Source organism: Ochotona curzoniae, unplaced genomic scaffold (genome assembly GCF_017591425.1).
Source record: "Ochotona curzoniae isolate NIBS_2020 unplaced genomic scaffold, NIBS_Ocur_1.0 contig_2927, whole genome shotgun sequence".
NCBI lineage: Eukaryota > Metazoa > Chordata > Mammalia > Lagomorpha > Ochotonidae > Ochotona > Ochotona curzoniae.
Genome location: NW_024465654.1, coordinates 4,930,835 through 4,958,805, shown reverse-complemented (window position 1 = coordinate 4,958,805; position 27,971 = coordinate 4,930,835). Strand labels below are relative to the sequence as shown.

The following is a 27,971-nucleotide window of genomic DNA, read 5'->3' as shown; positions in this document are numbered from 1 at the left end:
GTTTATTTCATTGTCTCCTTGTAAACATTGTAAACAAGAAAGCGCATGGCTAGGAAATTACGGGGGTTGGAGGTGGGGAAGGCTGGAGGATTTTCCTCACACGGATGGAGTGGACAAGGAAGAAAGGTTCCAGGTACGGGATTATGCTGCACCAGGTAGGCCGTCAGTTACCGAGGGAACCTCGTGTGGCATCTCGGTGGGCGCTGAGGTGGGTGCTGCGGCGGGCGCTGGGCTCTCACAGCGCGCTGCGGTAGGAGCTGTGGTGGGTGCTGGGCTCTCGCCGCGCGCTGTGGTGGGCGCTGCGTTGGGCGCTGGGCTGTCTCCAGGGATGCGCGCTGGGCCCGAGAGGCGCGGGGCGTGCTCAGTGGCGGGGCGACCGCGTCTCCGAGGCGGGCGCCCGGCGGGAACCGACCTCTCCAAAAATAAACGCTGAACTCTCGGCTCCCGTGAGTGAGGCGCTAAACCCCGGCGCTCCCGCTCTCCTCCTCCAGGTTCCGCGCCCAGCGGCCGGTGGTGCCACGGTCCCCGTGCCCGGCAGCCAATGAGGGGCCGGGGCGGGCGGGGCGCGCGGGGCCGGCGCGTGCCAAGGGACGCTGCGCGCGGACGGATGCTGCGCAGTGAGCCCGGGCGGCCGGGCCGGCGGCGGGACCCCGGAGCAGTGGCTGCCCGCCGGGCATGCTCTCCTGAACGCGGGTTCCGGGCGAAGCCGGTGCAGGCTGCTGAGGGAAGATGACAGCCTTGCTGGGCGCGGCGGCCGAGCGGCTGAGGTGGCCCCGGTCGAGCGCCGTGCGGAGGGCTGCCTGCCTGGCCGCTGCGGCGTACGCCCTGAAGAGGCTCTACCCGGTGCTGGACAGGCGCCTGCGGGCCCCCGAGAGGACAGCGGCAGCCAGGGACGCACCGCATTGCACCGTGAGCGGAGGCGGACAGCCGTCACCCGCGGTGAACGCGGATTTCTTCCGACAGCTGCTGGCCCTTCGGAAGATCCTTTTCCCCAAACTTGTGACCGCCGAAACGGGGTGGCTGTGCCTGCACTCGGTGGCCCTGGTCTCCAGGACGTTTCTGTCCATCTACGTGGCCGGGCTGGATGGGCAGATCGTGAAGAGCATCGTGGAAAAGAAGTCCCGCTCTTTTGTTATTAAGTTAGCCAAGTGGCTTATGGTGGCCATCCCCGCCACCTTCGTCAACAGCGCCATCAGGTACCTGGAGTGCAAGCTGGCCCTGGCCTTCAGGACCCGCCTGGTGGACCACGCCCACGAGACCTACTTTGCAGATCAGACTTACTACAAGGTGATCCACATGGACGGCAGGCTGGCCAACCCTGACCAGTCCCTGACGGAAGACATCATGATGTTCTCCCAGTCGGTGGCCCGCCTGTACTCCAACCTCACCAAGCCCATCCTGGACGTGCTCCTCACGTCCTGCACCCTCATCCGGACAGCCACGTCCAGGGGGGCCAGCCCCATCGGGCCCACCGTGTTGGCGGCACTGGTGGTGTACGCCACAGCCAAGGTGCTGAGAGCCTGCTCGCCCAGGTTTGGCAAACTGGTGGCCGAAGAAGCCCATAGGAAAGGCTACCTGCGGTACGTGCACTCCAGGATTATAGCCAACGTGGAGGAAATCGCCTTTTACAGGGGACACAAGGTAAGAGAGTAAATGAGGCAGCAGTGAAACTTGAGCGCAGGCAGGCAGTCCCTGCGTGCCACACTGGCCATCTGTGGTGCGGAGGACCCCTGGTCACCTCACCAGACCTCAGAATTCCCAAAGGCACCAAAACGCAGGCTTGCTGACACCTTCCCCCATCACAAGCTGGTAGCGAATGGGTGCAAACTTCTCTAAAGTTTCCGGAGAAAATGTTTTCTCAGACACACATACACACACACGCTACTTGGGTCAAGTGTGTTCACATAGATCCCAAAAGCTTATTCCAAAAGTCCAATGCTGGCTGACCCAGGAGGTGGTTGGCATTTGAAGTAGGTAATGGCAGACCAGGAGTGGACAGGGCTGCACCAGGAAGAGGGGTTTGTGGTGGGCTGAGTTGTCTATGGTTAGCTGTGGTTTCTTTGTGGTCCGGGAGATGGAGACACCCAGCTTCCATATCGGAGAATATGTTGACCAGTTTGCACGTCTGACCAACAAGAAAGTACAGCCCAGTGTCTTACTGGCCTCCATTTCCAGTACTCACAGTTCATAGTACCACATTGTGACACAAACTTTAAAAGACAGCAGAAACAAATGTTGTCTAGCTTTAAGGAAAAAGCTAAAAATGAAAGGAAAAGTTGCGCTGAGAGGAAAGGAAATCCACAATATTATTTTGAAAAATAATATTAAGGCTTTTCAAGGTGAAGCAAGAATTAGCCCAGCTACGTAAACTCACAGTACATGGCAGTAACTTCAGAATATTGACTGTGATGGAAATTCAGGAGATGTTTCTGATATCTTGATGCAAATGACTTGACAAATGAAACATTGAGTTAACACTGCTATTTTAGACATCGGGCAGAACCGCTTAATTTTAATGCACCAGTTATTCTCTTTGGATGTTTTTTGTTTTGTTTTAAATAACAGAGCTAGCCTGAAGAAAACTTAAAGCACATTTAGAACTTCCACTTGAAAATGAGTCTCACTGGCTGCCTTAATCCTATTGATTTGTCATTCTAGAATCGCAGAACCCAGGGAGGTCGGCTATGGTGTGCTGTAGGCTGTTTGCATAAAACACATAATCTAGTAAACCGGAAGAATTCCAAAGCAGAACTTATGCTTAAGGGTGTCCTTTGTCTATTTCCAGATACTTTTAGTGTGATGTGGGTGTGGCTCTAACATTATTGAATCATATATTATAGAATGTCACTTAAAACATCTTATGATTATTTGAAATCCTAACTGTGAGTCACTGGAATTCATCCTATTTACACCTAGCAGGGTCACTGAGTATTGTAAGTTTTTTTTTGGATCAGATAGGTGTAACCAAAAATAACTAAAAATGATTAATTCTGATGTTAGTCTGAATCTTGTGCTTATTCCAAGTCATAGATAGCACTGTATCAGACGCTCCAGTAAGATCTGCCCGCACAGCCTCTCCCTGCGCGTGCAGCCTCTCCCTGCGCGTGCAGCCTCTCCTTGCGTGTGCAGCCTCTCCTTGCGTGTGCAGCCTCTCCCTGCGCGTGCAGCCTCTCCCTGCGCGTGCAGCCTCTCCTTGCATGTGCAGCCTCTCCTTGCGTGTGCAGCCTCTCCCTGCACGTGCAGGCTCTTCTTGCGCGTGCAGCCTCTTGCGTGCACAGCCTCTTCTTGCGCGAACAACCTCTCCTTGCGTGTGCAGCCTCTCCCTGCATGTGCAGCCTCTCCCTGCGCGAGCAGCCTCTCCCTGCGCGTGCAGCCTCTTGCGTGCGCAGCCTCTCCCGGCGTGCACAGCCTCTCCCTGCGCGTGCAGCCTCTCCCTGCGCGAACAGCCTCTCCCTGCGCGTGCAGCCTCTCCTTGCGCCTAGGCCGGTGAATCCTTTCCCTTCTCCCTCTGCAGGTGGAGATGAGGAAGCTGCAGCAGAGCTACAGGGCGCTGGCCGACCAGATGAACCTGATCCTGTCCAAGCGGCTGTGGTACATCATGATCGAGCAGTTCCTCATGAAGTATTTGTGGAGCAGCTGCGGGCTCGTCATGGTGGCTGTGCCCATCATCACGGCGACTGGCTTCGCGGACGGCGGTAGGGCCTTTAGAGCGCGGGTGTGCTCGGCACTCTTCCTCTCTCAGGTGTCACGGCTGGTTCTGTGGGAGTGCAAAGGAGAACAGTCGTGATTCCCTGGGCACTCAAGGTCAGATCCCACGGCCTCCTTTGCCATGGCCAGTAGTGTAGACACAGGAGACAAGTGGCTCCGAAGACCCTTCCACGGCTGAGCTACTTCCTGCTCTCCCATGCAGTGTCTCTGGGGCTGACCTTGAGTGATTTCGGATAGATGGTTCTGTTCACATAGCCTCAAAACACAACTCGAGAAACAGTACGAGCCATGCGTAATGGTCAACTTTGGCCCTGCCCCTCCCATTGCTTTGATCGGTAAGTATTCTGTCACTGGATTTGTCCCAACCTGATGTGAAAAGCTCTTTGGCTGTGTTCCGTTTTAGGGAGTGCTCCTATGCCACCCGCGCAGGGAGGTCTCCCTGACTTCGGGTAATGTGGTAATCTCTTGTGGAGCAGGGCGCGTGGGTGTCAGATGATGTCAAGTTGTGGGAGTTGAATTCCATCCTGGCACTGCCTCATCAGCATTTACCAACGTTTTTCATCCTTTCCAATAATGAACAAAGATAAGTGCAAGAGAGGCAAGGCCAAGACGTTGTATAATCCTTGGAGAAGTTAGTTGGCAGGGACAGAGGGAATTCATTGAGGAAACAGCATTTTCTACCTTTCTCCCAAAAGACACGCCCCTTCCGAAAATATCACAAAGTTGGCCTCAGGTCCAGGGAGCTGGACAGAAGCACGGGCTCTGCCTGCAGCCTGAGCTTAGCCAGGCTCTGCCTTTCCCTCCCAGATCTGCTGCTTGCATCAGAGAATGCTCAGCCTCAGTGTGAGGCTGTAAAATGAGACTCCGAGAGCGCGTGTGTGAGCGATGCCCGTAGGACCACAAAGGAGAGATGCTTTACCAGTCCAGAACATGTTTCCCCTGACATGTGGCAACAGTTATTACCTAGAAAACAAAGGAGGCACCAAGAATGACGCAACAGCACTCACACTGCTCTCTGGATAATTTTGGTGTAGAATTAAAGATGAAGTGATCTGATGCAAACCAGATTAAACATTACAGCAGGCGCTAAAGTTTTAAAACAGTAACTTGGCACTTTGTCCAGTCATCATGAGACATTTGTAAAATTTGAGTCATTCTTAACCTGTAGATGTTACCAAATGCAGAGTTTTCAGTCCTGCACAGTAAGTGTCATGCCGTATAAGCCAAGTGTACTCCACCAACAAGCTGCCTAGGTGGAAGAGTGTATCCATCACTCGGGAAAAAGAAGTTTATTTGTTTTTGCATTTTCAAGATTTAGTAAAGAATAAACTATCATTAAAAATGTTGATGTGATAAAGGCATTGCTGGCAGTGTGGTTCCTACACACTAAACCATCACAATAAAATAAGCTACTTTTTCAAAAGAATATTAGAGAAAGCAAACCATGTTAAAAAAAAAAAACCTGTGATTTTAAGAATAGTTTTACTAAGAAATTTAACAAAATCACCAGATATTCATTTAAAAAGTACCACTCAGTTTGAAGTTTCTTTTTTAACATGTATTATGACAAGATTTTGGTGTTGTTCTGTTAGCTTGGCTGCACCGATCTTATTAGAAAACCCAGGAGGATTCAGCAGAGAAGAGAGAAAACGAAGCTATTACTGGTGACAAATGAACCCCATGGCGACCAGGAAGAAGTAAACAGTGTGCACCAATAACCTAACAAGCTTGTTGGACGCAAACTAACAGGAGCTATAAAAGCAGATCCTAAATATACCGTGACTATGCCATGTTACGTAACACTAACCCGTGAATTCACATCGTACTTATCATAGAGATGCAACTGAGGCTAAGTATTCCCTAAAGCTTCTTTCCAAAGGAAACTTAAAAACGGAAAGCTCAGTGCAAGAATTTCAGAGACAGAACAGTGTAATTTGATTTTGTAAATGTACGTCAAAGTGTTCTGTAATAGCTAAGGTTACTATGGAATGTGCTTCGAAGGTTTGTATGTGCATACGCAGGCAAAGTCTTCAGAAACTTCAGGGAAAACATATACTCATATTTTTAATTTTTTTCTTTTTATTATTATCATTTCATGATACAGTTCCATAGATCGTGGGATTTCCCTTATCCCCTCCCCAGTTCCCTTATCCCTCACACATACTATTTTTTAAAAAAAAGCTATAAAGGAATTTCAAGATTTTTGGCACCAAAGTCTTTGAAATCCATGTGCTACAGACTGTGTCTCCTTTCCCTCCTGCGACAGTGGCAGGTTCTCTCCCCCACAGTTCTCTGTCCCGTCTCTGTTGAGTCCCTGCTCAGGCTTGCTTGTTCACTCCCTTAGACTGCACGGCCAGCAACCAAGGGGCATCTTGGTACCAAATGCGGGGAGCTATTGCTCATAACCGGTTTAACGTGCGCGTTCTTATGTGTTATGCAAAGCCCCTTCTGTCAGATAGTCATAGACACGCACAACCTCAAATACTTTTTCTGTACTCTATTTTGCACTTTGATCTTATTAACAATATCTAAGAGACATTCATGATTTTAACATGGTACAATGTATGTATGTGTGTTCTTTGATTAGTGGTTCTGTGTCCTACTGAAGAAATGTTTGATCATAAATATCAAGACTGGAAACCATTCTTATTTAGTTTCCAGAAAATTCAACTGTTTTTGCATTTCACATTCATGTCTTCCATTGTTTAGAATTGATGTTTATGAACAGTGTGGTGGGGTTAAAGCCATAGGCTTAACTGAGATTTGTTAAGATGACAAAGATAGCAAAAAGAGAAATGGAGAGAAATAAACTCAGAATATAAAAAAGAGTGTGGAGAAGTAATGTTAATATTTTAAAAATATGTAATTTTTAGAGGATTTTAGATATTCAGAAGTTCGTGCAAGTTTAGCTGAGAGTAGAGAGTGCCTGGATACCCTTCTCTTGGTAGCTTCCTGCATTGCTTACATTTTGTGTTATGAACTGACATTTGTACACACTTCGCTACAGTCCGTGATTTATGGTATGGTTTACTATTTGCAATATACAGTCCCAGGACTTTTGGTAAAATGGGATGATAACCTTTGTTTTAAAATCTTTCCTCACCTTTCCAGTGAAATAACGAGAGATCTGGTCAATTTTAAATATACACATATTAGTATCAAAAATGGCAGTAAAGTAAACAGGTGTGTTGCAACATCGTTAGAGAATAACCTTTTGTCAGAAGAGCTCAGATAATTAGTGATGAGAAAAATGTTTAACTCAGAATTGGTGAGCGCTTTGATTTCGTGGACTTGTATGGCTGGCCTTGTCATGGAGGTTGGGGCATTGGCTCTTACGGTACCTGCCCTAGAACTGCCAGGTGAAGAAGTCACATCAAAATTGGTGGGGAGTTGTTTGTGAGCTTACGGCTAAAACATGGAAAAAGCCCAACAGGCATTGATCTGCGAAAGCAACATGAAGATGGCTGCTTATCAAAAAGTAGTCCTTCTGTGCTAATGTTTCTGCTTGTTTGCACAGCCTGTCTGTAAATACAGTTCAAATCCCTTTTAATCCAGATTTATAAAAAAGTGCTTTAGGCCATCGTTCACATCCTCTATGAGCGCTGTTGCTAATGCTTTCACAGATACAGGGGTTGGTGTTTCAGTACTTCACTGAGGACTGGGAGCTGTGTGTGTCTTACTATTCAGATCATCACACATTTAACATGTCTTCAAAAGCATCCACATGATGATACTTGTCTGTTTACCTCAGCACATCTTTCATCCTTGGGCCCAGTACTCGACAGCCCTTTCTTTCCTTCTCCGAAGGGACTGACTTCGAGAGACCTGGCGGTGGTTCTTTAGATCTGTGATTAACCTCGGGACCAGGAGGACATGCTGGACTCTGCTTAAAGGTCCCCGTGAACTCGCTGTGATTTCCCAGTGGTTCTAGCGGTGCTTGACACCCACCAGTGCCGCAGCTGACCGGACTAGTTGTCATCTGAGTGCTGCCACATAGTGTTCCCCTTCTCTGAAACTATATGGATTCTTCAAAGCCTCCGGCAAAACCTGCTCCTCCAGGGAGCACTTGTCCCTCGCAGCAAGGAGCATCTTACGGTGTTGATTGTTAGTGTAACCCCCCAACTAGCAGTTTAAGAACTTCCTTCTCTCTTACCAACCTGTAAGCTCCAGAAACAAGGAACCTGGAAAATAACATTTTTCCCTGCAGGTTCCGCAGTGTTCGGCCCCGTTTCTTATACATCTAGTGTTTAGTACATATTCAAAGGTGAATACTACTGGATTCATTTACCTTTTAGTACTCATGGATCACTTTCAAAATTAGCTCTCTATAAGCAGGTACTATTAAAAATACAAGGTAATAATTGAATTGCATAGTTGTGTTGCTTTGGAAAGAAAACATTTGAGATAAATCAGAATGTTAAGTATCAAAATGAGCCAATGGCTACTTCTGGCATTGCTGATTTGTTAGTTTGCAATATCTAATTTGAAAGGAAATGACCTACAGAGGAACCATGTAGTGAATGAGATTGATAGAACTTTTAAAATAATGATCTAGGGGGGGCTGATGCGATGGCTCAACTGGCTGATGCCCCTCCTGCATGTGCTGACATCACATGTGGGCGCTGGTTTGAATCCCAGCTGTTCCCAGCTTGTAGCCTGGGCTGTCCCAAAGCCTTGGGACTCATATGGGAGACCTAGAGGAAGTTTCTGGATCCTAGTTTCGGGTCGGCTCAGCTCTGGCCATTGCAGCCATTGGGAGAGTCTTTTCCTGCATCTCCTTATCACTGTAAAATCTGCCCTTTCCAGTAAAAATAAATAAAATTTTTATTTATCTAAAAAACATAATTTTGAAGAACATGTCAGAAGTTGGGGGGATAAATATCAATAATAAAAAAGAAGATATAGCAGCTAATAAATGGCACTTAATGTGGGCCATGTATTTAGCTAACACTTCAATTATTTTTTACGTTTAATCCTTCTAACCTAAAGAGAAATAGTTGAGGCAGTACTAGTATTTCACTGAATATACAGGTGGGAAAATAGCTGTAGGGAAGATAATCTGCACTCCTGTTACAGATGGCAGGGCTTTGTCGCCCAGACACAGGTAGGCCAGAAAGTGAGAAGTATAGCAGACTGAAAGATTATTAGCTAAAAGCCGCCTCCAGCTCCTGCAGACTTAGTTGTCCTAACTTTCTTTCTAAAACAATGAAAGAAAATTTAATAAAACCTGGTACAAATATTGTGTTTTCCACATTTCTGAAAATTGCTCATACTAATGAAAAATCAATATGTGGTTGTTTTAGCTAGAGAGTAGTTTATATAAAATCAAAGAGTTGAAAAAACTGAATACTTTGTAACTTGCTTTTAGATCTTGAAGATGGTCCCAAACAAGCCATGGTCAGCGAGCGGACAGAGGCCTTCACCACTGCCCGCAATCTGCTGGCCTCTGGCGCCGACGCCATTGAAAGAATCATGTCCTCCTACAAAGAGGTAACGCATTGCTGGCGGCCGCCTGCATTGAAAGAACATACCACGTGTGTCCTTCCAGCATGGTTGCAGGCAGCAGCTCCCTAAATGCTTCTAATATCCTTTCTTTGCCTTACCCCTCTTTTTCTGTCTAGAGTGTGGCATATTTGTTTTTAACTTAAATAATTCCTGGGGAGATTATTTTAAATATTCTTTTGAGGGGCAAGGCAGCTTTGTCAGCATAGCTGGTAAAGCCACTATCTGTCCTTACTGCTTCACTTGCAGTCCAGCTTTTGGTAACAGCCTGGGAGAAGCAGCCCCCGGTGGGCCAGGTGCCCCACCCCCCACCTGCCTTTCAGCCAAATGGGAGACCTGATGACACTGCGCTTCAGCCTGGGTTAGTACTGGCCACTGTGCAATCCAGGGAGTGAATTAGCAGGTGGAAGATCTCTCTCTCTCTCTCTTCAGCCACAGGAGTTTCACTTACATTCCTACTCTCGTGTTTACATGTGCTTGGTGAGCTTTCCTAACTCACACATAAAACGAAAATGATGGCTGCAGAGAGCATTGACTGTGTCAGGCCACTGAGAAATCAGATGTGTACACACAGTGTATACTAGCCCACAGGCTGGCTAGGAATAGGACATATCTCAAACATTTTACCCATCCTACATTGATGCAGCCTCGCCAACTTCCTAACAAAACTGTGCCATCTGGCCTTTCATTCTGTGTGGTCACTCTGGGTACCTGTGGGGCTTGGTACAGTCTCTCTCCTGCCCCAGACCATCCTGTAAGCAGGCAAGGTCATACCCATCTGTATGTTCCTAACAGTCCTTTTAATACTTGGGATATGGTGGGTAGTTAATAAATACTTGTTGAAAAAGTAATCATAAGATCTCAGGTACAATGTGGCTGAAGTTAAAATCACTGTCTCTCTTTTGGATATTGTGCAATATTTTCATCGACATTCATTCTCACTACGAACTACTCTTATAACTTTAATCTCAACAGAAACTGCTGGAGCATCATTGTAAGTTTAGTTGTTTACTAATCAGCCCTGAGTAAACTGTATAAAAGAATTAGAAATGTCCTGATTTGCTGACAGAACTTTTAAGTCAGTAACCACTGGTTTATTGAATCAGATGTTTTGTTTGAGAGGAGCAAAATTAGTTGTTGAGGGCCAGATATCTAAACAACCCAACTAACTTTCCTTTTTTATTTCCCCCAAAAATGATAGTCCAGATTGTCTAGAGAAACAGTCTTTTAAATAGATTTTCTCATGTAATTAATGGCTTAGAAATCCACATGAAATTTGTATCTCACGTAAAAGTGCTGTGCCCTCTGCGAAGCGTCCTTGCAGGAAGAACATCAGTCCTTTCAGACTACTTCCTGCCTGGCAGATGACTTGATTTTGTCTGGATTTGCCTCGAGAGAATTCTTCACTTTGTAAAGCCATGCTCTGCTGTGGAATCCGATGAAAACACCTGCGCCCCTCTGGCTCCAGAGGCCTGAGGGCCCATGGGCTCCCTGCCTGCTCAGCCTTCGGCAGGGGCCCTCCACTTTTGGTCTTAGGGTTTTGTTTTTTTATTTTGTTTCACATTTAATTTCGTTTTTCCACTGTTGCTTTTTTAGACTTATTTATTTGAAAGGTAGAGTGGCAGGGAGAAAGGGAAAGAGAGCCTCTACCCATGGTATCACTCCCCCATAGCGGTAATATCCGGGTGGTGCCAAGCTGAAGCAGGAACCTGGAACTCCATGCTGGTCACCTGGTCGTGTGGACCACCACTTGAAGCATCAGCCTCTGCTCGTCAGGTGCATCAGCAGGACACTGGGCAGGGAGCAGATGAGCTGAGACTCAGATCAGAGCTGATACAGGTGGCCAGCATCTCACGCAGTGGCTGCCTGCTCATACTTCAGTTTGAACCTTGTGTTGAATGATTTCTTTTACATGTGTTTCCCAATTCCCAACAAACTTACCTTGATATGTTGCTGCATTGATCTCTTGGTAAGCTTTTTAATGTCATTTGTCAGAGTTATCCAGTGTATTACCTCATTCTTATATAATCAAACAGAATCTTACATATTAAATCCAAAAGCTAATGTGGGGAGCTGGTGTGGTATAAGCTAAGTAGACACCCATGTTGAAGCACCTGCTTGAGTCCCAGCTACTTCAGTCCAGCTTCCTGCTCATGTGCATGGAAGGCAGCAGGTGACGGCTCAAGCACGTGGGTCTCCGCCACCCACGATGGAGTTCAGGATGCAGTCCCAGATCAATTGAAAGATGCTATTTCTGTGTCCCTCCCCCTCTCTCTGATGTTCTTGTCTTTTGAGTAAATAAACCCCTTTCTTGAAATTAAAAATGAGGATGACGTATTTATTTGGAAGCCAGAGTTATAGTGAGAGAGCTACGGGCAGTGAGAGATCTTCTACTTGCTGGTTGACGCCCCACACAGCCTGAGTTGGGCCAGGCCAGAACCATCTGGGTCTCCCAAGTGACTGCAGGAGCCCTACCGGTTGGGCCAGCTTCTGCTGACTTTCCCAGGGCTTCGCTAGGAGGCAGACTGGTACACAAACCTGTCCCCATACAGGATGCTCATGTCTCGCGCAATGGCTTAGGGACACTGTGATGCAACACCAACCCCAACAAATCTTTCTAAGAAAAAAAGCTTATATTTCATATTATCAAAATGTCTGTCTTGGATATTAATTCTGTTTTATCTCTGTTCATTTTAGATCACTGAATTAGCAGGCTATACTGCTCGAGTGTACAATATGTTTTGGGTCTTTGATGAAGTAAAAAGAGGCATTTATAAGAGGAGTAATGCCATTCAAAAGTCTGAAAGTCGTAGTGGGAAAGGGGCTGATGTAAAATTACCCCTCGGCAACACATTGGCCATCAGAGGTATTAAACTCAAGTGCTTTTATTCCATTTTTCTATTTGAGTGTTTCTCAGCAAAACCAATGTTTGTTTGTTTGTTTTTTAGACAATAACTTTTAATGGCTACAAGGGACCGATATTTAGATAACCAAAATTACTGAAGCAGCTATTCCTAAAATTAGGATTGCAATTTGATGAGTGGCAACTAGCATTACCATAAAAATCAATGTTATGCTACTTTTATTTAGTACAAAAATTTCCAGAATTATTTTTGGAAATTGCACATATGGCAGAAGCAATTCTTTGTCTTTAAAATTCAGCTAAAAGAATTACTGCTAATGTCATATTGTTTCTAAACTTAAGTGTGGTTATTGTGTTACTGAAAGTTGTGTTGTTCAATGTCCCAATTCCCTGTTTGCGGTACTTTTTTTCCTGTGAGAAAGATGAATTTAGAGAAATAACAAGATTATGAAAAGTATCATTGGGTTACATCGGAGTAATTTTAGCTTTGCTATCATAGTTCTGTTGACATTAGATTATTATAAAATATTTTTTTCTTGGAAAGATTTGCCAAGTAGATATGTCCATTGTATACATTTACATTAAACTCTGTTTTAGTTATAGAAGTCTTTATTTAATTTTTGTTTCTATGGCCTGTTATTGTGAGTTATCTTTCTAATGAATTTGTCTGTTATGCTTCATTACACTTTAGGTTGTTTCATTAGCAGCAACATTTGGTAGCTTTTGTAACTTAAACTGTTCCTTACTTACAGGAAAAGTTATTGATGTGGATCACGGAATAATTTGTGAAAATGTACCCATAATTACCCCAGCGGGAGAAGTGGTGGCTTCAAGGCTGAACTTCAAAGTAAGATGACATGCAAGCTTCTACCGGTTGTTGCCGCCACACTCACACAGAACAGCTCAGCATTCATGGCCCGTGTTTTAAATGCTTGGAGGAACGTAAGGAAATGAGGGCAGATCAAGGCAGGTATGCACAGTGGCTCAAGTACCGAAGCAGCTACTGCCTCAGAAAGCAGAGAAAAGAGAATTTTGATTTTTGCTGCATTATTGCCAGAGCCTGTACAAGGTAACTCCAAGGAAGAACTGGATATTTCCTTAGAAATGTGTAGGTGGACACAAATTTTAATTTTTTCATTATAAGGATTTCTGAAAAAAAATACAAGCCTATACTATTACATAGTTAGTAAAATTCAAGCATGGAGTTCATTAGTAAGTTTAACTCTGTTGACACACATTCTCTTCTGTAATTTATGTTTTATTTTCTTAGAAGATTTACCTATTTATTTGAAGTCAAAGTCAGAGAGTGAGGGAGGTGGGGAGAGATGTTTCCGGCTGCGGGTTCACTCCAGGCTGAGGCCCAGAGTCGAGAGCTTCACTTGCTGTCCCGTGTTAGTGACAGGTGTCCTGCAAGTGGGTCAACCTGTACTGCTTTCCCCTGGTCAACAGATCAGAATAGGAACACCCAAAACATGTCCCACACCCATACAGGATGCCAGCATCACAGGCGGTGGCTTGAGGTGCTATGACACGGTGCCACCTCCTGAGCAGGTGCGTTTACTATTAGGAAAAATAACTGGAAGGTGCATAATTTGGAATTTACTTTTGAATTCTTCTAAGAATAGTTTATTTCATATGCCATTCCTTGGTTACCAAAGCTAAAGTGTGAAAAAAGATACATCGCATGAACTTGAGGCTCTGTTGTGTTGTGTGTGTGGTTTTTTTTTAAGATTTATTTATTTTTATTAGAAAGTCAGATATACAGAGAGGAGCAGAGACAGAGAGGAAGATCTTCCGTCCAATGATTCACTCCCCAACTGACTGCAATGGCTGGTGCTATGACGATTCAAAGCCAGAAGCCAGGAGCCTCTTCCAGGTCTCCCACGCAGGGTCCCATCCTCGACTACTTTCCCAGACCACAAGCAGGGAGCTGAATGCAAAGTGGGGCCACCGGGATTAGAATTAGCGCCCATATGGGATCCTAGGCGTGCAAGGCGAGGACTTTAACCACTACGCTATCCCGCCGGGCCCGAGGCCCTGAGTTAAAGCTTTGAAAATTCCAGCATCCACTTTGGAATTCAAGTACAAAATGATTTGCTGACAAGTGTTAATGGTTACAATGAAAGGTGGTTGAGCTTCGTTCAAATAGACTTGATGACAGAATTATCAACATGACAATGTATGTGCTGCTGGTTTTGGTAGGAGTCCAGGTGTGGGTTTAATTTAAGACGCATGTGCGAATGAGTGCAGAAAGCCAATGAGGCAGACGCAGGACACTGAGAGAAGTGGGACAGTAAACATGGTCAGGTCCTGTGTTAAGATACATAGGAGGAGACATGCCGGTGGCTTCAGATGGCAGTCCGAAGCCGAACCTGAGCTTCTCAACCCGGTTGTGATTCTCTTCGATTTCTTGTCCATCTTAGGTTGCTTGAAAGTTGAGCATGGCTTTTTGTTTTTATAAATGGCTGTCTGTAAATACTGCCCAATTGCACTTTGTAATTTTGTCTCTTACTCTAGGTACAAGAAGGAATGCACCTTTTGATAACTGGTCCCAACGGTTGTGGCAAAAGCTCTCTCTTCAGAATCTTGAGCGGACTCTGGCCTGTGTACGAAGGGGTCCTCTACAAGCCCCCTCCCCAGCACATGTTCTACATCCCACAGAGGTAGGCTGGGTTTTCACAGGGCAAGAGACTTCGCTGTATCACCTTTCAGTTGTCCGGGTTCTTCAGACCCTTCCAATTCTGCATCTCTAGGGAGGTTTTCGTTGAGAGAAGCCGTTAAGAGAGATGCGGAGAGAGGAGAATCCTACGCAGGACTTTACTCCTCAGGTGTCTGCAAAGGCTGCGGCCAGGCCGGGTTACCAGAGCTGGGAACTCAAGCCAGCTGTGCCACATGGGGCTGCCTGAAACCACCCGGGTGCCATGAAGCCACCTCCTGGAGCTGTCGCCCTCTGCTTCCAGGGATCTGCTAAGAAGGAAGCTGGCATCATGAGCAGGGGTGGTGCTGAAACCAGGTACCCCTGTGTGAGGCACAGGCATCTGAGCCCCTAAGGCAAACATACAACCTCAGGTTGTTCGTATGTGTTTAGGAGCCTGTGTGAAATGGTCTTTACTACAGTTCCTGGGGATTGAGTGTGTGTAAGCATGAGAGTTGCAAGAAGCACTGTTTCTCCTGAAGTCTTTAGCCATCTTCCCTGGTCACTGAAATGACTAAACACAAAGTTTGCATACTTATGAAAGTTGAGCATTTGGTGTAGCGAAGAAAAAAGATGAAGACTGGACAGGAGACATTGCTCAGTGCTCACCCGAGGGGTGCCCTCTGTGGCCGTCACCCAGGCTGAGAGGGCAGCACATGGAGGAGCCCGCGGGGAGGATGCAGTGAGGAACTGGCCAGGCAGCCAGGCCAGGAGGCCTGCGTGGGAGCAAGCAGGAAAGCCCACCCCAGTCTCTTCTGCGTCTTTTCCTCACCAGGAAGCACTTCTCCCACCCTGTCCATGGGCCTGATTTTCAGACCAGTCGTCGTGGTTGGGCAGACAGGTCTGTGTGAGACCTTGCGTCCTTTCTGGTAGCAGAAGGGCGCTCGCCAGCGGAGGCGAGGATGCAGGACTGCATTGGCTGAAAATGCTGCCCGTGGGCAGTGCCATGCACTCCCGTTTAACCCCATGCAGACGGCAGCCGTAGGGGGCACAGCCAAGCCGTTTGCTTCTTCACCACATTCCACAAAACCGAGCTATAATGGTGCACTTTGCAGACTGGAAAACTTGGATTCCTAAGATATTATGAAATTGCCTCCATCTTTTCCCCATTTTAAACAACCTAATGTTGCCAAAATATTTTGTAAACAGCGAGCTTGGCAAAGCTAAGCAAGTTTTACCCTACACCACCTTGCCGCTTACCTGCGTCCGCAGCCCTGAGGTGCTCCTCAGCTCTCACACCTGCCCGCTGCTGACCACGGGAGCTAACTTACCCAGCACAACTGGCTACCTTCAACTTTCTGTTTTCTTAAGAGAACAACAGGTATTGAAAACTAAACCATATCACCAAAAGATTATGTCTCAGACTATAAATTTTCTAAGTAGATTTTTAAAAAAGTATTTCCTAACATAAGCCAGTTTTGATAGCTTCTAATCATGCGGAAAGTATTCTGTCATGGAAGTCTGTTCTCTTAACGTGAATTAAAGATCATAAATAAATTGCATACATGATGAAAAGATACACAGTTCAAAGGCAGAGAGTCCAGCATCCTGTTGTCAGGATATCTTTAACAGTGTCATTGGGAGTCCATCTTGATTTGGAAGTAGACATGCACACTGCATTGCATCTTCACAGCTGTCTATCCCCATAAATGAAATGTCGGGATACGCTTAAATAGCAGAGTAATGGACATGTGTGACTGACTAAGAAGGACTGTAGTGTTGTAATGATATGGGGGGAAATGAGAAGCCGCGTGAATGTTTGGTGAAGGGGGAAGAGAAATCCTAGAACCCATGGAACTACATCCTAAAATAATTAAATGGTTAAAAAATTAAAAATACACAGTTCTTAAGTGTAGCTTTGACCTGAATCAGAAAAGACGTTTCCAGAGCGTCAGCCAGCGAGTACATCTCGGTCGTTGCCCACACAGAGCTCTCTTGGGCAACAGACATAAATCACCAGGAAGCCTTTTACCGGTTGTGAAATTTACTGTTGCCCAAGTCAAAAGGCCAACTACAACGAAGTTCAGGAGAAAAATAAGAAGAGATTGGTTTGCTAAGGCTAAAAATTCTTTTTAATAATTACTGTTAAAAGTCATTTTACCTTGATTATATGGCATCTAGATATTTACGTGTACAAATTTTGAAGGACCATTTTCCAGGCCTGAAAAAAAAAGTCACAGTACCCCATAACTTGTGTAACTGTATGTATAAACCAAGAGTGCAGTACTGATTTCTCAGACTCTAAATGTTACTGGATTTTGGCTGTTGTAGAAAATTTGAAAATAGGAATGGCTAGCGGTTAGGATGTCCACCTCGGATATCCAGTCCCTCGTTCAGTGCCCGTCTCCGGCTCCCTTGCAAGTGGCTGTGATGGCTGAGGAACTGGGCTCCCGCCACCAGTGGGACACACCGGAGCTGACTCCTGTGTCCCACCCAGCCTCGGCCCCGCAGACGTCTGAGCCAGGAGAATGAAGCTCTCTTTCTCCTCTGTAGTTTTCAGTTGCTTGGGAAACTTGTTCCCCAGAGTTTTCTTCATATTTGACTCTCCTGTGGACTAAAACATAAAAACAGCTGAGGGAAAGAGCTTCCCTCTTCATCTAAAATTTCTCCTTGTTTTTTAGTCAAGTATTATGTTAGCTCTTTATGGAGTTACAATTTTAGTAGTTCAGAGAGCAAGAACTGTACGTGCTAATCTAGCATGAGAGAAAACATGCTTCATGCGGACTGCTGAAGGTTGCATTCTAAACAGCCCGGCAGGCCTTGAGTTCCTCCACTAAGCTTGCTTTTTATCACCCGGACCTAAACCTGGTCCCCGCTGTAAGAGGCTGTGCTCATGTTTGTTTAGGGACCTAGAAATCTCTTACCCCAAGGATACACTTTCAGTAAATCTTTGCAGTTGAATCTTTTTTTCACTGCATACTTATTTGAAGTGTTAGTAATGAACTATTTATACATTCAGAATTCAAAATCCAGCTCTTGGCCGTGCATGACAGAATCGGATGACATGATTGGTTCCAACACGTGCCTGTATGTGAATTATTAAAGGCTAGATTTGAGAGCTCCCAGAATGCTAACTTCTTGTTGCTATGGTAACACAGCAAGTCTCAGGGTTGCGTTAGTCTTCCGTGTCTCATGTATTAAGTATTGTTAATACTGCTATGACATTTTTATCAATATTGTTCCCAATTAGATGTTATAGTCTTTTTAATTTGGGGGTGTTTTTTTCCTACCTTTTGCATCATATTTTTAAAGGGTGTGAATGATACTCTGCTTAAATCTTCAGAACTTTGATGATTGCTTCTGTTGACTCAAACCCCAGACAGCGTTAGCGTCTCTCGGGCTCGTCCTTCCCACGTGGAGGTGAAACACGAGGTGGCAGGGAAGTGCTAACCCTGCCGCAGGTGTCACGGGCTGTCGGGTGCTCAGGTGCCCACTCGGAAAAGGTGATGCAAGTGACTGATGGAGAGCTCAGGGCTTGGTGTCAGACAATTGTCCCACCTTAATCAACAGCTTCGAATACAAGTGCAGAACTCCAGATGTAAAGGAAGAACAGCCGTAATTGTTTGCATAAAATACCTTTAGCGAGGCACCTGTGAAGTAACTGCAGATACACTGTTGATGATATATAGGGCTGGTTCAGGGTTATACCGAGAGAAAGCAAATTACGCATCGCTAGTGCCTCTCTTTGATGACTGCTCACGGTAGGAACTTGAGCTGCTTCCCTGGTCACTTTACCCACACATTGCACAGTCCCCTTTGTGACAGGCCTGAGCGGGTAATTCGGCACCACTCTGACATAGTAACTGATCTGCCCCAACTATTTCTGAGCAGGTCTCTACCCAGAGAGGAAAGTTTACTAAAGAGTATTTTAAGTGCTTATCAATTATGGATTACTTTGGAAGGACCAGCGAAACTCAAGCTGTCGCAAAATGCTAATAAATGTAGGCCTTCTGAGATGGAGAGAGAATTCCATGCAAATAGTCCTGTAGAGGGTCGTTTGCAAGGAATCCCAGGAAGAACTCCGTGAGGATGACGACACAGGAAGGAGGTGGTCTCACTCACGAGTAACCACCGGATACAGTACGTGCAATGTCGCACAAGCTTTATTTGGTGCCCAAAACAAGTGGAATAAAAGCAATTCACCTGCAAGCGAGGTGTCTCCAGCTCAGGATTAACACACGGTGAGGCCAGGTTTCCATCCTAGAATCCTCTCTCCAAAGCCATGGTTGCAGCCACGATTCTTGCTGTCTTTATTTTTTAAATGCTTTAGTTGCTTCTTGGCCTTTTTAGCTAATATTAAGCATTTAAAAAAAAAAAAAGAAGATTCCTTTGTTTGACAGGCAGAGTACCAGAGATAGACGGAGAGCATGAGAAAGGCTGCAGTGTTTCGGGCCGAGCGGGGCTGAAGCCAGAAACCTGGAACCCCACCAGGGTCCCCGCAGAGGGGCAGGGAGCCACGCACCGAGACCACACACACGAGCAGGGACCTCGCTTGGAAGCGGGGCAGCTGGACTCAAACTCGCACTCACAGGGGCTGCCAGCCTGGCAGGTGGTGGCTAACCTCTGCGCCCCATTGCCAATCCCTGTACTGTCATTTTCAAAGATGTCCATATAAAACATTTTAGCAAAAATGTCCAGTTCCTGTAGTTCTCCGGCGGCCTCCCGTGGGAGAGCTGTGGAACGCTGTCCCAGCCTCCTGCCGTCCGCTGGCTCCTGGCTGCTCTTGCGTCTCAGATCTTGGTTTACAGGAAGGACAGCCGTGCTTCTTGTTGAAATTCAGGCAGAACTGGCAGCCTCTTGGAAGGGGGAAGTGAGACTTTTTCTTGAAGTTTCTCTGTATCTCTTCTGAGGTCTCAGAAGGCTACTGGAAAACTGCACACTTCTTGGCGAAGCCTGGTGACCAATTTCTGTTTTAGACCATAAGTATCATGAGATAATAACTTAAGATAATGTTATAGTAACAGGGAAACAGCTGTTGACCCTAACTCTGGTTTTTGAAAACACTGCTGTCTTAGAGAGTGAATATCAGACGTGAGGGCAGAAGGGGAAGGCACAGAGCTAGCAGAAATGTGTGCACATTTAGAAATTCAGTGTGGCCCCTTCCCAGAGAGAGAACAGCTCAGGGCGTTCACCGAAGATGCAATTAAAGGATACGTCAGAGGTTGCTGTTCTGGGGTAGTGGGCAAGGCCGCCGCCTATAGTGCTGGCATTTCAAGTGGGCACCAGTTCTAGTACCACCTGTCCCAGTTCTGCTCCCTGTGAATCTCCTGGGAAAAGCAACCAAGGATGGCTCGAGTGCCTGGCCCTGCTCCCATGAAGGAGAGCCGGCTAGAGCTCCCTGGCTCCTGGCTTCGACGCGGCCCAGCCCCAGTCATGGCAGCCTTTCAGGAAGTTCACCAAGGGAGGTGTATCATTCTCTCTCTCCCTGTCTTTGTCTTTCCCTGTCTTTCTGTAACTTTTTAAATCTTCTAAAAATCAAAGAATAAAATGATAAGTTTATTTTAGTACAAAATATTTGAAATTCTTGCATACAAGGAGTCTTCAAAAATTCATGGGAAATGTCTATTATGAAGAAACTATGCATGAATTTCAGAATTCCTTTCCATCACAGTAATCTTTAAATCCCACTTTCACATGAAGTGTTGAGGCACCCTGTTATGCACCAGCAATTCCATTTATTGCTTCATATACATTTTTTCATGACACTCACAAACAGAAACAAGTGGGTTTTGCCCATCGCCCAATGGCAGTTGAGTAAATGTGGCATATTCACGTGTGCCGGACATTATGTAGCTGTCACAGGGGCAGAGTGGCATTCCGTGCTACAAAGTGCATGAGCCGAAGACATTGTGCTCATGCGTGGGGGCCACGTGCTGGACGACTTCACGCATCTGAAACACCTGTGACGGACAAGTGGGCAGGGCCTGCGCAGTGACCTCCTGAAGCTGGCAGAAGGTGCGAGAGGGAGAGAGCTTCTGCCGGGCACCAGAGTTCCTTTGGGGGTGAATATATATAAATATTCTGAAATTAGGACTGATGGTTACACGAGCTCACACATTCTGAAATTGTGGGGTTTTTTTTTTATATGTGAATTCTATATAAAAATTTTTAAAGCTTTGAAGATCTCATTGAAAAATCTTTCATAAATGTGTGAGCGTAGTGGGAATGTAATCATTTGCAATTCCAAGTGATAGTTGAATATTTTTATGCTATTTATCCTCCAACTAGATGGCTTTGCGTACTAAGGGGAAATATTTCATCTGCGAAAGACAAGTTGTATTTAGCTCTCCACTTTGTCAGCAGCACGCGCACACACACACACACACACACACACACACACACACACACACACGCTGCAGTAACCACAAAGCTTTACCTCTAACCACATTTTCAAGGACGGAGGATGCTGTCCAACAGTCACGCTGCAGACATCAGGGCCGGGATGCTGACACCTGGCGCCCACATCCAGAGCTTGCTAGTGGGCAGAACTGCGTGAGGGTGACTTGTTCCCCCGAACCCAGGGTGGTCTGTGTACTGCGGCCCTGTCTGTTTGCATCCAACTCAGTTCTTTTTTCTTTCTTTCTTCCTTCTTTCAAAACATCCATGTTGTTAGAGAGTGAAAAACTACACCCAGGTTCAAACTTTGCTGAGAGTATTTCTCATCATGGGATTCAGATCTTTTTTTTTTTTTTTTTGCGGTATTTATATCATGTTTCAAGGCTACTACTAAAAAAAAATTGGGAAAACTTGGGAAGGTGAAACAACAGACCTTGATGTTCTCACATTGTTAGAGGCCGGAAGTCAAGCCAGCAGCACGCCCAGGCAGGATCCCAGAGGCAGAATCCTCCTGGCCGTCCAGGCCTTGATGCCAGCATGCCTCGGCTTGTGGATACATCACTCTCCACTCTGCCTTCTTCCCTGCCCTAACTTTATTCATTTTTTTTTTTTAAAGAGAAGACATTTGTTGGATTTAGGGCCCAGATAATTAATGCAATCACAGATGCAGAGACCCCTCTGTCTAAATGAGGTTGCAGTTACCATGGTGGGTGGGGTTACAAACACACCTCAACCCACTCTATTACCTGAGTGTCCCCAGAAGGTTATATCAGGTTGTTCCACATGTGGGCACAACTAGACAGGGGTTTTTTTTTCTTAAGAAAGTTCTAGATTCATATTGATATTCTATGTCAAGTTAACTTTTCCTTGCTTCCTTGCATCGCTTGCCTGAGGCTTTCTTCTTATACAGCGAGACTTTTCGTGTTTAATGTTGCCGAGGTATTTACTTGTTTGATCAGCACTGTAGCATGTATAAAGTTTCAAAATCGCTTCGCTTACATCATTACCCTACGTAAACGCCCAAATACAGTTAGAAACTTCTCTGTGGTCCCTCGCGTCTTCCGAAGTTACTCAGATCAGCGCACCAGCCAGCGCCTGGTACCGACCCCTGGGCCCTGTTCTCTGCCCGTACCTGTGCAGTCCATTTGCTTCTCTTTGGACTGCACCTTCGGGCTTCCTCCTTCACTGCTTCACTCTGATGGTATTTGTGGAGTGAAAGCACATTACAGGTTTAGAAGTAAAAGCTCTACAGGAAGACAGTTCCCTGCCCCTGTCTGTCCCGCCTTCTGCTTTCCAGCTGCTGCGGGTAACCTCGTCCATCAGTTTCTGGGGTGCCTCTCCTGTTTTCTTCCGTAGCCATAGTGACACACACACATTTTGTCATTGGTTCTTTGTACATAGAAGGTAATTTTCTGCGGACAATTTTTTGCTTTGGGGGAACTTGATACTGTCTGGACCTTGTGTGTCGCCTCTACAGGGAGTGCTACTGACATCTAGTGGACAGAGGCCAGCTCTGCAGCTGCACATCCCGAAATACGCACACGACCCTGGGTGTGCTGTTGGGTGATAAACCCTCCCGTGCGCTCACTGTGCCCCTGGCTCGGACCTGGACCATGCATCCCGGAACTGCTGTCCGTTAGCTGGCACAGATCTTCCTCGACTTTTTTTTTCATAGCTGCACCTTGAAGACATTATAATCTACTCTCCTTTGTGCAGCATTTAAAATGGTTTTTACACATTTACTGTTATAGATACCCTGTATTATTGTATAACCTTTTGCGTGTTTGGTATTTCTGGAAGCACATCTTCACACTAAATTCCCAGAAGTCGGTCAAGGATAGTTACGACTGTGTTCAAGTCCCACCCCCACCAAAAACAAAACAAAAAAGTTGTGTATTTTGCATTTTCGTTGTAATAGGAGAGCCTGGTTCCTCACATGGGCCTGCCAGCGATGCAGCCTTCATGCGTCTGATGTGTAACTCCGTGTCATTTTAATTTTCATTTTCCTTGTTATGAATAGCATTCTTTTTAGTTTTGCTTGTTCACATTGCTGCCTTAAACCCCAGATCTTATCCTATTTGACCCAAATAATTGTAGGTAAAATACAGACGAAATAACCAAATGTAGTGAAGCAAAGTGTAAGTTTCTCTGCCGCAGATGTTGGCTGGTTGCTCGCAGAAGCTCCTCCCGGGGCTGGGTCTCGAGGAGTGTTTTGCACAAACGTCACGGTTCCAGGGCATCACCCAGTAGCAGTGCCACAGGTCGGCTCTGCTGCTGCGGCGTCCCCAGGACCCCACAGGTGCGCCGGTGCCTCCCCTGAGGACCCTGCGTGCTTGGTGTTTTTCAGGCCGTACATGTCTCTAGGAAGCCTTCGAGACCAGGTCATCTACCCGGATTCAGTGGACGACATGCTTGATAAAGGCTACACGGACCATGACCTGGACCGCATTCTTCAGAGCGTCCACCTCTCTCACCTGGTCCAGAGGGAAGGAGGTAGGGCCCATCCTTCCCGGGGTGTCTCCTTTCTTCAACAGGAGCTGGGCTGTATGTTTAGCGTGTGGTTTAACTGGGGTCTCTGCAGGACCGGGATGCAGACGGACACATGGAGGGATGTCTGCTTCCTGTGGCTCATCCCTCCGCTGTGGCCCGTGTAGCCAGGCGTCCCGACTTCTCCAGTCCACGTGTCACAGCAGCTACCAACGGAAAGCAGTTGTGTTCTGTTCCACTCAAATGTGCCAGTGTCCCCGAGGCTGCTGCCGCTTTGCATTGTGGTAAAGTCTGTGAGAGGAGCATTCGCCTGTCGCACGCTTTGTTCGCAGTTTAACACTTTGACATGTGGGTATTAAGGAAGTTCCCGTTTTCAGAGCCACGGTCCTACAGATCTCTCTCTCAACTGCCACAGAGAGAGAATATAGAAATACCCATATTCTATTTCTTCAGGATAAGAGGTTTTTCAAAGAGTCAGAATAATAATTATGCACGTGAAGTTAAAAGAATTGTTTTCTCATAGTCAAACTTTCAAATAATTGGTAACGTAAAATTTGAGAGCCTAAAAACAACTAAGATAGCAAGCCAACATTCCTGATTTAGTTCTCTGTGGATCTGATGCTCTGTGTCACAGCTCGTGGGCTCAAACAGTAATGCTGCTTCCTGAATCTTCAAAGCAGAGTTACAATCTGTGACGGTTAGATAGGATTGCACATAAGGGCAAATGAATGCCCAGGAATTAGCTGCTAATGGTGATACTGCTCATTACGACACTGATAATAGGGTATTTTGTCTTGATATATTTTGTAAGGTTTATTTATTTTTATTGGAAAGTCAGATTTACAGATAGGAAAGACAAAAAAAAAAAAAAAAAAAAACTTCCATCCACTTGTTCACTCCCCAAGTGGTTGCAATGGCCGGAGCTGAGCCAATCGAAAGCCAGGAGCCAGGAGCTTCTTCAGGGTCTCCTGCATTGGTGCAGGGTCCCAAGGCTTTGGGCCGTCCTCAACTGCTTTCCCGGGCCACAAGCAGGGAGCTGGATGGGGAGTGTAGCAGCTGGGACATGAACCGGCACCCATGTGGGATTCCAGTGCGTGCAAAGTGAGGACTTCATCCACTAAGCTACCATGCTGGACCCGGTACTTGATACTTGAAACGTAACAGTCTCATGCATAGTATTCCACTCGATCCATCCAATACACAAATAAGACAAACAAGAGTGGTAACATTGCTTTGATTTTCCTAGCATTTGCAATGTTCTATTCGAGCAGCTGGCTGTCGTTTTGCTCTGTGTGGCTAACCGGTCTCCTTGGCAGTCATTTTAAAATAAGCTTGAAATCCAGTAATCCAGTAGAAATTTAGAAGAAACACGGACTATTCTATTTTTAAAAGAGTCATCAAGAATTTCTAAAACTGTTTTTAAGAATATTCTAACCTTAATCATGTTTTAGTAACGGGTATGGTGTATTGAGTTAAGTGGCAGGACAAGGGTTCCAACCTAGATCTGACCTGAAAGACCGTGTTGAAGCTAGGCTGGGCTCTTGTGCTGTGCTGCCCTCTAGCGGCGATGCATGCTGTGTCCTACATACTAAAAAAAAAAAAAAAAAAACAAGTTTTTAAAATACACTTTACTTGCTTAGTCCGTAAACATGGAGCATTTAACAAATCGAGAGAACACTTGGCTTACGAGTACGTCACTTCCTTTAGAAGAGGCCTACTGACGTTTTATTTACACTAGCTGATGCTTTATTTATCAGAAGATGGAATTAAGAACTACCTTCCATTCCATCAAACACCTTTAAAAATGGGAGGTGGACTGGGTTACAAGGGCAAGAGGGGGCTGTGCGTCTCCGGGAGGCTGGAGAAGCCCCCTCCTCCGAGCTGGCTCGCTCACGTTGAGCCGCCGGTGATACTGTGGCTTGGGGCTCTGATTTGGGGTTCTAGGAGCACGCGCAGTTGCCTCCAAAGCACTCTGAGTTTGGCAGAACAAAGATCACATTGCACGAAAATATATGAAAGTTGATGTTTCTTCTGGCCCACATGCCTTCCCCTTGTCCCTTGCCCGGAACATTTCTCCGCGGTGTGGCAATCCGGGTCTGTTTGTCAGCCATCACTTGTGTTTCCAAGTGTTATAAAACTCACTCACACGGCAGCAGCTTTCCCCAGGCTCATGGGTTTTCAACCAGACGGTATTTTGAGATTTTTTTTTCCCTTCTAATATAAAATTATAAGAATATGTGTTTAAGCAGTTTGTACATGAAAACCAATAAAATGAGCAACAGTTGCTTTAGGAGAGTGCAATTCAAGGTGTGAATGATACGTACAAACGATAAAGGGTAAGCAGTGAAGTCTGCTTTACCTGGATAGTCTCAAGTACATTGTGTCTGCGGTGCTGCTGCTCCCTTCACTTTTACCGTTGGACTCACTTGTGCAAACGCCAAACGCTGAGCGTGTTTCCAAAAGACACTGCGGGTGGAGCCTTTGGCCTCCGAGGAAAATTCTCCAAGTCTCCGTTTCCTCGTATGCAACTGTCAGCTACCCCTTCCTAAGTCGTCACTATTTAGTTTCCTTATTTGTACGCCTTGGATTTTCTTTTATTAAGTGTGATATATTTTGTAATAATTCGGAAAGGCGAAAGATGTCCAGGAACGTAACACCGCGCTCCGCGAGTCCCAGGTCGCGATTGCCGGAGAACGTCCCCCCGCCCCCTGCCCGGGGACATCGCAGCCTCCTTGCCCTTAGACCGGGAGGATCCCACGTGCTGATAGTGGGAAACATGCAGCAGAGGAGAACAGATGAGGGCGTCAAGAGCCTGCCTCAGTTAGGTCCTGAGCCCCCGGATGTGGCAGTGTGGCCCGCAGGGGACAACGAGCCCTGGCTGTCTTCCTTCTTGGAGGGCAGGCTCTTTGCTCATTGCAACCGGGGGCGGGGAGGGGTTTCCTAAGAATAAAATTAAGATAGGTTTCTCATGTATTCCATATCAAATAACAGAAATGTGTAACTTTGAAAATAAAAGTCACTTAATTCCATTCCTAGGCACGCGCGCGTACGTACAGAAATGTAAACATTTTACGGAACACCTGTACATGAAGGGATTTCAGAAGAATCTAGGGAAACAATTAAATAAGCTCACTTTGGTGACAGCGTTTGTGAAATACATGCATAGCGTGTCACAATAGGCATTTTCCACAAACTTCATGAGGTTCCCTTATACTCTCCTTCAACTTAGAGTCTGTGAAAAAGTGTCGTCGTCATCTTCGTGTGCGAATATAACATTCTCCGTGTTAGTATGCATTGGTCCCATTTTTTTTTATTATTTATTTAGAGCTCAGTTTTGAACACACAATAACAGAAGCCAATAGCTACGATCTTGTGGAAGTGTCGGGCGGTACGCTGATGCTTCCACAGATGCGCCCGAGACCTGGGCGTGTGTCTTGGTTCTAATGCCTCACTGTGTGTGTTCCTAGAAAATACCCTGCTCCTTGTTAAATAATGCAAATAAAAACATCTGTGTAGTAGGGTGATGAGCGGGCACGCACCCCGTGCCCCCGCGCCCCCGCGCCCCCACGCCCCCGTGCCAGGCTCGCCAAAGCCACCACACGCAGTTCCTCTCCCACGGACCAGCGGCTCTGCCCTCGCGGTCGCCTTGTAGGAATCCATCCCCTTCAAAGTGCGCATGGGCCTACCAACTCCAAGTGAAGTGTTTAGAATTTTTATAAAGCAATTTGTCAGTGTAAGAAGTGGCCATCATGAAAGAATTAGCAAGTCTACACCGAAATGCTTCTTCAAGAGGCTCTCTCTGTAGTTCTGTTAACAGTCTGAACTTGTGGACGCCAATAGCTGACTTTGTAACATGTATGTCTTCTGTTTGCAGGATGGGACGCCGTGCTGGACTGGAAGGACGTCCTGTCTGGAGGGGAGAAGCAGCGGATAGGCATGGCTCGCATGTTCTACCACAAGTAAGCTCGCCACGTCCAGGGACGGGACGCGCCTGACGCTCTGGGGCCCGGAGTGTATGGCTTTTAAATTCTGAACTTTTTTTTTTCACATAAAAGAATCTCCAGTTGCTTTGTTTTTCTCTACTTCCTTGATGTTGAGTAAACTTAGAGGAGATAATGGCCCCAGGACTAAATCATGAGTTTCTGTATCCCCAATTTCAAAGTAGGACTACTACTGATTTGACAACAGGAAGAATACCTGGCCCTGATTATGTGGGCAACCCAGATCTCCGGCAGCGAGGATCAGCGCTGTGCAGGGAAGGGGCCCTGGGGAGCCGGGCTCAGGTCATGAGCAGGAATGGGGGCCCAGAGGGGTTCCCATGCCAGCAGCAACAGGCCCTAAGCCGCAGTAGACGCTCCCTGCTCAGAGGAGATGCGGAAG

General features: G+C 46.3%; 1 protein-coding gene across 2 annotated transcripts in view; it reads left to right on the top strand.

Annotated features, from left to right (window-relative positions):
• The first annotated feature begins 729 nt into the window (after positions 1-729).
• Positions 730-27,971, top strand: part of ABCD2 (ATP binding cassette subfamily D member 2) — a 36,074-nt gene continuing 8,832 nt past the window's right edge. The window contains exons 1-8 of one of the 2 annotated variants that reach the window (XM_040979033.1): positions 730-1,641; positions 3,515-3,692; positions 9,077-9,198; positions 11,908-12,076; positions 12,826-12,920; positions 14,591-14,736; positions 23,452-23,597; positions 27,466-27,550. In XM_040979033.1, coding sequence (XP_040834967.1) covers positions 730-1,641; positions 3,515-3,692; positions 9,077-9,198; positions 11,908-12,076; positions 12,826-12,920; positions 14,591-14,736; positions 23,452-23,597; positions 27,466-27,550 — 1,853 coding nt within the window. Of the gene's footprint in view, positions 1,642-3,514; positions 3,696-9,076; positions 9,199-11,907; positions 12,077-12,825; positions 12,921-14,590; positions 14,737-23,451; positions 23,598-27,465; positions 27,551-27,971 lie in introns of both variants that reach the window. The other variant, XM_040979032.1, reaches the window with a different exon arrangement.